At 33.4% G+C, this 11,438-nt stretch overlaps 1 protein-coding gene and 1 long non-coding RNA gene across 2 annotated transcripts; one reads left to right on the top strand and one right to left on the bottom strand.

The window, feature by feature from the left end:
- Positions 1-333: 333 nt before the first annotated feature.
- LOC144452676 (protein unc-93 homolog A-like) lies at positions 334-1,371 on the bottom strand. The gene has a single exon (XM_078143820.1). The coding sequence runs from the start codon at positions 1,369-1,371 to the stop codon at positions 334-336; it is 1,038 nt and encodes a 345-aa protein (XP_077999946.1).
- A 1,093-nt stretch (positions 1,372-2,464) lies between these two features.
- On the top strand, positions 2,465-10,929 carry LOC144452807 (uncharacterized). Its single transcript, XR_013482370.1, has 3 exons — positions 2,465-2,491; positions 3,211-3,293; positions 10,899-10,929. It is a non-coding gene; the product is annotated as an uncharacterized LOC144452807 (long non-coding RNA).
- Positions 10,930-11,438: the final 509 nt, after the last annotated feature.

Raw genomic sequence — 11,438 nt, 5'->3', positions numbered from 1 at the left:
AGTACCGTAAAAGAGTACAATTAACAACGTGCGAAATTAAAACAAATTAGAGAACTATAAATCTGGTATTCGTTTGTAAAACCTTGTACTGAACCGATAATTTATTTATTTTATTTATTTATTTATTTATTTATTTATTTATATTAACTTATTTATTTATTTTTTACCATTATTTTTTATTTATCTAAAAGTTTAATTTTGTCAATTATTTTATTCATTTATTTTCTATAATATGATGCGTACTTTTACGTTTAATAAATTTATGTATGTAGCGTCAAATGAGAAACAGTAAAATTGATAATAGTTTATAAATGATGACAGAACGACTGGCATCTAATTACTTACTTTTGTGAAGTCTCCAAAGAGAAATGCTTGCTCGATACCACAGTACATTAAGAATGGAGTCATTAACAGCACCTTGGGGTCTTTCAGCATTTGGATCGTAGATGCACATAGGCAGCCTCTCGAAGTGTTCCTTGCTCCCTGTGGTCCCCGAATACGGTCAAGTTGGTCAAGAGGGATCAGCGCCAGTACTGCGATAAGTCCGATTATTGTGTAGATGGTGAATAAAAGTGTTTGGGAATCATGAGTTGGTAGTTTGTCAATGTCCATTTCACTCTCACCGGCATCACCAGAGCCGCAAGTTCTTTGGATGTTAATGATAGGGAGCGCGGCAGAACTGTTCGATGCAGTGTCCTTGATGGATAAGCTATTGTCTTCCAACACGGCAGCAGATACGATGTTTCCCAAAATTTGAGTAAAGCCGAAAGTCATGTAAAAATAACCAGTGAACTGGGAAATAACGATATAATCTTTTTCTCTTGTCATTTCGGAGTATTTTGCAGCACATTTGATGAGATGGGTGCACTGCGCGGTCCACATAGGTCCAGCAACTGCTCCGAGTAAGATGGAAGTCGGGATGAGAGTGTAGTGATGAGAATGGAAGTGTACCGCCGTGTAGATAACATTACCAACAAGACCGAGGAGCATGGTTCGTCTTGTTCCGAGGCGGTCGATCACCAACGGTGCAAAGTTACATGATAGAATGAAAACTCCGTACATTGTGCTCAACGAGGCCGTGCCTACATTGGCTTCCGCACTGATACTGCTTTCCAAGTTCTGGATTGACTGAAATGCGGTGAAAGAAAGTAAAAATGCCAAACACAGACAACAGACATTCTTCCAGATCGTTCGAGTTGTAATGAGATGGAGTGGTGTAATGACTGCTATGGGTAGTATTAAGTCTGGCTCCGGATCTGGAGATTTCTTTGCTTCTTCTTCTTCATCGGGTTCTTCTCGGGGCGAACCGTCAGCTCCCCCGCTGATCGAACACAGATCATCTTTGGCGTTTCTATCCGGAGTGGGCGACATAGCACCTCCCTCCGACAGCGAGCCGAACCGTTGTTAAATCGGCAGTGGCGTCGATGTTGACGACGGCTGCTGTGATGTTCTTTCGCTCTAAGCTCGGACCATTTCGCATGCGAAGTTCGCTCTGGGTACTTTGCAGTACCACAGAACGACACAAACAATATCTATATTGCTAGCTTTTTCTTCTTCCAAAAACCACGATTATCGTTGTGTCACGTGACAATCATCACTGAAAGTGTTCGATTGTGAATTCTCCTGGAGAGCGCCTTGTGATGTCAATCATTCAGGAACGATTTCATGCAAGGTGATTGCTTGAAAGTGTGTTCGATCAGCGCGTCATTCCTACGTCATGACTACATTAACTTCGACCAGATAAAACTGGTTAGATCCTGATAAAAGATGTTGATGGAGGATGCTACATTTTGTGACGCTTTTTGAGATGGGCGTAGCTATTATGTCATTTTCACGTCCCCTTGCAATAAAGTCGCGATGTTTTGATAAATTCTGTAACTAAATATATTAATTGTTATGTAAATGTGTGTAAAATGCAAACCAAAATGGCACATTGTAAACACACGTTTTTTTAATATATGTATTCCAAGGTAACTGCGTTTTTATGATATAAATAAATATGGAAACAACTTCTTCATGAATCGAAGTATAATCTACAAAGACAACATGAAAGAATTACATTTGAAGTCAAAACAAAATCAAAACAGTATTGCTAAACAAATTAATGCAAATGTCGAACAAAGAAATAAATTATTCAAAACTAATTCGACTAAAATGGAATTAATTTACAAATAAATATATAGTCGACCGTGACAGTGGGGAATCAGACTGGCCATTATATAGCGCCACCAACGTCTAGAGTGTAATGTTAGCAAGATAACGTTTAATTGTTGGCAATGGAATGTAATAGAGATGAAATTATCACTTATACAATACTTCTTTGCATGTTTCTTTCTCGAGGTACTGTCAAAGTTTCCACACTCCTGTATATTATTCACTGGGCATTCCTTGGGAGCGGTTCTTGGCGAGTTAATGAGTAACCATTATGACGGCCACCTACCAGCTATAGTATTCAGCTCTAAGGGAAGTAAAGATGCCGGTCCCAGGCTAAGTAAGGAGGAGAATAATATTTTCAGAGACGATTTCCTCGTTTAGATAGAATAAAATTTAAAGCAGCAGATAAGGGAATGCATGAGATAATTTTTTTTATTTTGTAATATTTGTGTAACCTTTTATGCACTTGTATTGTATTATATTTTATTGTTATATTGTGTTGTATTGTATTGTATTGTGCTGTACTTTACTGTACATGTGATGTGCTCTGCTGTGCTGTACTGTACTGTACTGTACTGCACTTCACTAGTGTACTGTACTTAACTGTACTTAACTGTACTGTACTGTACTGTACTGTGCTGTACTGTACTGTGCTGTGCTGTACTGTACTGTGCTGTGTTGTACTGTACTGTACTGTACTGTACTGTATTGTACTGTAGTGTACTGTACTTAACTGTACTGTACTGTACTGTACATGTGCTGTACTGTACTGTGCTGTACTGTGCACACTGTGCTGTGCTGTGCTGTGCTGTGCTGTGTTGTGTTGTGTGGTGTGGTGTGTTGCATTGTATTGTTTTACAAATTCAATTCAATTCAATTTACAAATCTCTCCCCACTCATACCACACCAACTGAAACCAGTACTAGTATCATAATGTGAGATGTCCTTCATCGCATATCTTATGTAAATTATAAATGTTTTAAACTCTTGGTTTTGTCGTAAATCATGCAAATAAATCTGCTACATCTTTCTCTACATGTTGTCTTTAATGCTTAGATGCCGGGACTGACTTTGATAATATAATCAACATCTATGACCAATACGACCCTAGTGTATACCTAGAGGATCCCTCACTGGTGGTAAGAAAGTTATAGCAGAGTTATTGATTGATTGATTGATTGATTGATTGATTGATTGATTTATTGATTGATTGATTGATTGATTGATTGATTGATTGATTGATTGATTGATTGATTGATTGATTGATTGATTGATTGATTGATTGATTGATTGATTGATTTATTTATTTATTTATTTATTTATTTATTTATTTATTCATTCATTCATTCATTCATCCATCAACCTATGTATTCATTTATTTATTAATTTTTACTTTTGGGAAAGATTTATAATTTTGCAAAACAATGCGTTTGTTTGTTTGTTTGTTTGTTTGTTTGTTCGTTTGCGTGCGTGCGTGCGTGCGTGCGTGCATGCGTGTGTCTGTGTCTGTATGTCTGTGTGTATGTGTCTGTGTTTTAGTGGACCTTCTATACTAACAACTGATATGTATACATAATACAATATGTGCTTTGTGTGTGTTTACTTTATTCGTTTATAATGATAGTTTCTTTTTTAACATGATACACATTAACTAGAAATTGTAAATAAAATACTCCTCCTTTTTCCTATTATGAAACTTTCTAAAATATTATCTGCCTTGTCCATATTGTCTTGTTATTGGCAATAAGGCCTAAAAATATTGTTTGGTTCCGGTTACCCTACCCCACCTAGTTTTTTACTGCCAATCCTAAACTTTTTTTTACGCATTCGAGAGAAAAAAATGATAAGATCGCGAAAATTGGGAAATCTCGCCAGAAATAGAGGCTGCGGAAACTGACAGAACTTAAAAAGACAATTTGTAAAACTGTTCTTCCAATCTGTAATGGCTGTACATCTGATGAGAAGAAATCAATAACACAGAGACCATAGGAAAAACAATAGAAAGCGTAACTACCTGAACTAGACACTCACACATGAAAAAATAAATAAAAAATCTAAAAAATCTACCTACCCCACCCATTGAGTGTAATCGGAACCACACAATTTCTTTAAAGAAAACTTAATGTTCAACTCTTACCGCTACGTAATAAGTGACTGTCTTTTTCTCTCTGGAAATAGTCGCGATTTCGCGATGTTTGACCTTTAAAAATTTAAATTATTGATGTTTTATATAATACTGCCATCTACGTTCAACCTTATATTTACCTTTGTCTTTCTCAGGCTGGAGTAACACGTCATATCCGACCAAAATATAATTCTCAGGCTGTAAACTATACCCTCTGCACTATGTTAGACGAGTTTTTTGTGTATGTATTCAACATCAATCAATATATCAAGATTCTACTCCCCGCGTTTGGATGTGAAAGATATTTGCAATGTATATTAAAAATATTGATTTTCCGTTATTATTTCAAATATTTGTATTTCATAAATTATCAAAAATCTCCTCTATGTAATCTTTTACAATTAACAACTTCTGAAATATGATTTACTTGGGCCCTAGACACGTGTTGCCATTGGCAATACAAAGAAAGTGACATTTTTCAACTATTACGTAATAAGTCGTTTTTGCAATCCAAACGGACGCAATTTTGCGTTTTTTGACCTTTGTAAAGAAATGGATTTTTAGGCTGTATACTGCCATCTACAGTTGATCTTATATATTTATCTTCGTTTTGCAAGGATTGACGTCATCTTTAGATTCAATTATAAATGTTCAGACAATAAAATTATCTTCTATATTTTATTCATAATTTTGACAATATTTTTGTGTCTCTACTCAATTGACGTAAATCAAACTATCATGATTCTCCTCAGTGTTTTTGCACTTAAAAGAAATTTGGAATGTATAATGAAAAAAAATAGATTTTGGGTTATTATTATTATATAATCTATTTTTGATAATTTATCAAAATCTCCTCTATGACTATGTAATCTTTTACAATCAACAACTCATAAAATATAATTTACTTGTGCCCTAGGCACGTGTTGCTATTGGCAATACACAGAAAGTGACATTTTTCAACTATTACGCAGAGAGACTTTTATGCTGTATACTGCCATCTACAGTTGACATTATATATTTATCCACGTTTTGCAAAGTTTGACGTCATCCATGAATCTTCTGTATTATGCATAATTTTAGATAATATTTTTGTGTCTGTACTCAACATCAATCAATATATCATGATTCTCAGTGTGTTTGGATTTAAAAGAAATTTGGAATGTATAATGAAAAAAAATCTATTTTCCGTTATTATTTCAAATAAATATATTTCATAATTTATCAAAAATCTCCTCCGTGTAATATTTTACCATTAACAACTCATAAAATATTGTTTACTTGGGTCTTAGGCACGTGTTGCCATTGCAAATACACAGAAAGTGACTATTTTCAACCATTACGCAATAATGTGTTTTTGCAGTCCAAACGGCCCCAATTTCGCTTTTATTGACCATTGTGAAGAAATCGACTTTTGGCGATGTATACTGCCATCTACAGTTGACCTATCATTAATGCATAAATTAATGTGTTGCGAGTTGAAAGAAATCTTGCATTTCAGTTTATAACCAAAGTATGGCAGTTTTTATTAATTTTTTTATTAATGTTTTCAGAAATATTGATTTTAATTTTTCAAAAACCACTCTAAATAACATGTTTGATATTATGAAACGTAAAAGAGATGATTTGGTTTGGCCGTGGACACGTTATTATCGATTAAAAGAAGAAAAGTCGCATTTTTCAACTATTACGCAATAATGTGTTTTTGCAGTCCAAACGGTCCCAATTTCGCCTTTTTTGAACTTTGTGAAGAAATCGACTTTTGGCGATGTATACTGCCATCTACAGTTGACCTATCATTATTAATGCATAAATTAATGTGTTGCGAGTTGTAAGATATCTTGAATTTCAGTTTATAACCAAAGTATGGCAGTTTTTATTAATTTTTTTATTAATTTTTTCAGAAATATTGATTTTAATTTGTCAAAAACCACTCTAAATAACATGTTTGATATTATGAAACGTAAAAGAGATGATTTGGTTTGGCCGTGGACACGCTATTATCGATTAAAAGAAGAAAAGTCGCATTTTTCAACTATTACGCAATAATGCGTTTTTGCAGTCCAAACGGTCCCAATTTCGCCTTTTTTGAACTTTGTGAAGAAATCGACTTTTGGCGATGTATACTGCCATCTACAGTTGACCTATCATTATTAATGCATAAATTAATGTGTTGCGAGTTGTAAGATATCTTGAATTTTAGTTTATAACCAAAGTATGGCAGTTTTTATTAATATTTTTATTAATTTTTTCAGAAATATTGATTTTAATTTGTCAAAAAATACTCCAAATTACGTGTTTGATATTATGAAACGTAAAAGAGATGATTTGGTTTGGCCGTGGACACGCTATTATCGATTAAAAGAAGAAAAGTCGCATTTTTCAACTATTACGCAATAATGTGTTTTTGCAGTCCAAACGGTCCCAATTTCGCCTTTTTTGAACTTTGTGAAGAAATCGACTTTTGGCGATGTATACTGCCATCTACAGTTGACCTATCATTATTAATGCATAAATTAATGTGTTGCGAGTTGTAAGATATCTTGAATTTCAGTTTATAACCAAAGTATGGCAGTTTTTATTAATTTTTTTATTAATTTTTTCAGAAATATTGATTTTAATTTGTCAAAAACCACTCTAAATAACATGTTTGATATTATGAAACGTAAAAGAGATGATTTGGTTTGGCCGTGGACACGCTATTATCAATTAAAAGAAGAAAAGTCGCATTTTTCAACTATTACGCAATAATGCGTTTTTGCAGTCCAAACGGTCCCAATTTCGCCTTTTTTGAACTTTGTGAAGAAATCGACTTTTGGCGATGTATACTGCCATCTACAGTTGACCTATCATTATTAATGCATAAATTAATGTGTTGCGAGTTGTAAGATATCTTGAATTTCAGTTTATAACCAAAGTATGGCAGTTTTTATCAATATTTTTATTAATTTTTTCAGAAATATTGATTTTAATTTGTCAAAAACTACTCCAAATTACGTGTTTGATATTATGAAACGTAAAAGAGATGATTTGGTTTGGCCGTGGACACGCTATTATCGATTAAAAGAAGAAAAGTCGCATTTTTCAACTATTACGCAATAATGCGTTTTTGCAGTCCAAACGGCCCGAATTTCGCCTTTTTTGAACTTTGTGAAGAATTCGACTTTTGGCGATGTATACTGCCATCTACAGTTGACCTATCATTATTAATGCATAAATTAATGTGTTGCGAGTTGTAAGATATCTTGAATTTCAGTTTATAACCAAAGTATGGCAGTTTTAATTAATTTTTTTATTAATTTTTTCAGAAATATTGATTTTAATTTGTCAAAAACTACTCCAAATTACGTGTTTGATATTATGAAACGTAAAAGAGATGATTTGGTTTGGCCGTTGACACGTTATTATCGATTAAAAGAAGAAAAGTCGCATTTTTCAACTATTACGCAATAATGCGTTTTTGCAGTCCAAACGGCCCCAATTTCGCCTTTTTTGAACTTTGTGAAGAAATCGACTTTTGGCGATGTATACTGCCATCTACAGTTGACCTATCACTATTAATGCATAAATTAATGTGTTGCGAGCTGTAAGAAATCTTGAATTTCAGTTTATAACCAAAGTATGGCAGTTTTTATTAATTTTTCTATTAATTTTTTCAGAAATATTGATTTTAATTTGTCAAAAACTACTCCAAATTACGTGTTTGATATTATGAAACGTAAAAGAGATGATTTGGTTTGGCCGTGGACATGTTATTATCGATTAAAAGAAGAAAAGTCGCATTTTTCAACTATTACGCAATAACGCGTTTTTGCAGTCCAAACGGTCCCAATTTCGCCTTTTTTGAACTTTGTGAAGAAATCGACTTTTGGCGATGTATACTGCCATCTACAGTTGACCTATCATTATTAATGCATAAATTAATGTGTTGCGAGTTGTAAGATATCTTGAATTTCAGTTTATAACCAAATTATGGCAGTTTTTATTAATTTTTTTATTAATTTTTTCAGAAATATTGATTTTAATTTGTCTAAAACTACTCCAAATTACGTGTTTGATATTATGAAACGTAAAAGAGATGATTTGGTTTGGCCGTGGACACGTTATTATCGATTAAAAGAAGAAAAGTCGCATTTTTCAACTATTACGCAATAACGCGTTTTTGCAGTCCAAACGGTCCCAATTTCGCCTTTTTTGAACTTTGTGAAGAAATCGACTTTTGGCGATGTATACTGCCATCTACAGTTGACCTATCATTATTAATGCATAAATTAATGTGTTGCGAGTTGTAAGATATCTTGAATTTCAGTTTATAACCAAGTTATGGCAGTTTTTATTAATTTTTTTATTAATTTTTTCAGAAATATTGATTTTAATTTGTCTAAAACTACTCCAAATTACGTGTTTGATATTATGAAACGTAAAAGAGATGATTTGGTTTGGCCGTGGACACGTTATTATCGATTAAAAGAAGAAAAGTCGCATTTTTCAACTATTACGCAATAACGCGTTTTTGCAGTCCAAACGGTCCCAATTTCGCCTTTTTTGAACTTTGTGAAGAAATCGACTTTTTGCGATGTATACTGCCATCTACAGTTGACCTATCATTATTAATGCATAAATTAATGTGTTGCGAGTTGTAAGATATCTTGAATTTCAGTTTATAACCAAAGTATGGCAGTTTTTATTAATTTTTTTATTAATTTTTTCAGAAATATTGATTTTAATTTGTCTAAAACTACTCCAAATTACGTGTTTGATATTATGAAACGTAAAAGAGATGATTTGGTTTGGCCGTGGACACGTTATTATCGATTAAAAGAAGAAAAGTCGCATTTTTCAACTATTACGCAATAACGCGTTTTTGCAGTCCAAACGGTCCCAATTTCGCCTTTTTTGAACTTTGTGAAGAAATCGACTTTTGGCGATGTATACTGCCATCTACAGTTGACCTATCATTATTAATGCATAAATTAATGTGTTGCGAGTTGTAAGATATCTTGAATTTCAGTTTATAACCAAAGTATGGCAGTTTTTATTAATTTTTTTATTAATTTTTTCAGAAATATTGATTTTAATTTGTCAAAAACTACTCCAAATTACGTGTTTGATATTATGAAACGTAAAAGAGATGATTTGGTTTGGCCGTGGACATGTTATTATCGATTAAAAGAAGAAAAGTCGCATTTTTCAACTATTACGCAATAACGCGTTTTTGCAGTCCAAACGGTCCCAATTTCGCCTTTTTTGAACTTTGTGAAGAAATCGACTTTTGGCGATGTATACTGCCATCTACAGTTGACCTATCATTATTAATGCATAAATTAATGTGTTGCGAGTTGTAAGATATCTTGAATTTCAGTTTATAACCAAAGTATGGCAGTTTTTATTAATTTTTTTATTAATTTTTTCAGAAATATTGATTTTAATTTGTCTAAAACTACTCCAAATTACGTGTTTGATATTATGAAACGTAAAAGAGATGATTTGGTTTGGCCGTGGACACGTTATTATCGATTAAAAGAAGAAAAGTCGCATTTTTCAACTATTACGCAATAACGCGTTTTTGCAGTCCAAACGGTCCCAATTTCGCCTTTTTTGAACTTTGTGAAGAAATCGACTTTTGGCGATGTATACTGCCATCTACAGTTGACCTATCATTATTAATGCATAAATTAATGTGTTGCGAGTTGTAAGATATCTTGAATTTCAGTTTATAACCAAATTATGGCAGTTTTTATTAATTTTTTTATTAATTTTTTCAGAAATATTGATTTTAATTTGTCAAAAACTACTCCAAATTACGTGTTTGATATTATGAAACGTAAAAGAGATGATTTGGTTTGGCCGTGGACATGTTATTATCGATTAAAAGAAGAAAAGTCGCATTTTTCAACTATTACGCAATAATGCGTTTTTGCAGTCCAAACGGCCCCAATTTCGCCTTTTTTGACCTTTGTGAAGAAATCGACTTTTGGCGATGTATACTGCCCTCTACAGGTGACCTTATATTTATCTTCGTTTTGCAAGGGTTGGCGTTATATTTAGAGCTAATTATAAATGTTCAGGCAATAAATTAACTTATGTATGTGTGTGTGTGTGTGTGTGTGGGGGGGGGGTTATGTGTGTGCGTGTATGTGTGAGTGTGTGTGTGCGTGCGTGCATGTGTGTGTACGTGTATGTGTATGTTTGTGTTAGACCAATACCCGATTTTTTCTTGTATACAAGCAAGTTATCGTTCATGTTACCTAGACATACTGCAGGTATTACAGCACTTATTTTACTTCATAGTAGTTTTCACTTTCAGCAGACCACACTTGAATATTGCCAATTCTGACCAACTAATTTGCATAAATCAAGGTACATTATTAAAAAACTATTCATATTGCATCCACTTCAAACTTTAGATGTCTACAGTGAACAACTTGTTTTTATCTCATCTCTTTATTTGCACAGGTGATTTTTTTCCAATCAATATCATAACATGGCCATCACTTATCATATTTAAATTTTGAAAATCAAATTCAAAACTTGCAAATTAATTCTGATGATAATTTACGGGTTTTTTTATATTTTATTTTTATTTTTCAAAATCATAATTGATGTCATTGTTCTTATACAGGTGGGAAGAAAGTGTGAATTTAAAGAAGACAAAACTGATAACTGTGATACATGTTACTCTGGAGATGATCCTTCGTATGATCTCACAAACCTGACAGATCCCTGTGGACTGTGCTTCGTAGACACTCATATCTACGCTCATATACTGTATCTTGTTCACGACAGTGGTACCCGTCCTGTCTGTTACCAACTTGATGGTGATGTATGGGAACCTGTGACGGGTCAGTCTTCTACTTCTAGACTCCATTTCATCCTGTATTTGGCTATAGCTGTATATGTAATCCAAGTTTTGGTTGATGGGGACTCTCGATAGCAGGAGTAACAGTCCAAATGCTACCAACGGCCAAAGTGTGGATACATACATACATACATACATACATACATACATACACACATACATACATACACACACAAATACATACACACACACACACATACATACATACATACATACATACATACATACATACATACATACATACATACATGTACATACACACATACATACACGAAAGGCAGAGAACCTTATCAGTTACATTTC

This window comes from Glandiceps talaboti, chromosome 23 (assembly GCF_964340395.1).
Source record: "Glandiceps talaboti chromosome 23, keGlaTala1.1, whole genome shotgun sequence".
NCBI classification, from domain to species: domain Eukaryota; kingdom Metazoa; phylum Hemichordata; class Enteropneusta; family Spengelidae; genus Glandiceps; species Glandiceps talaboti.
This window is presented reverse-complemented; position numbering and strand designations above follow the sequence as displayed.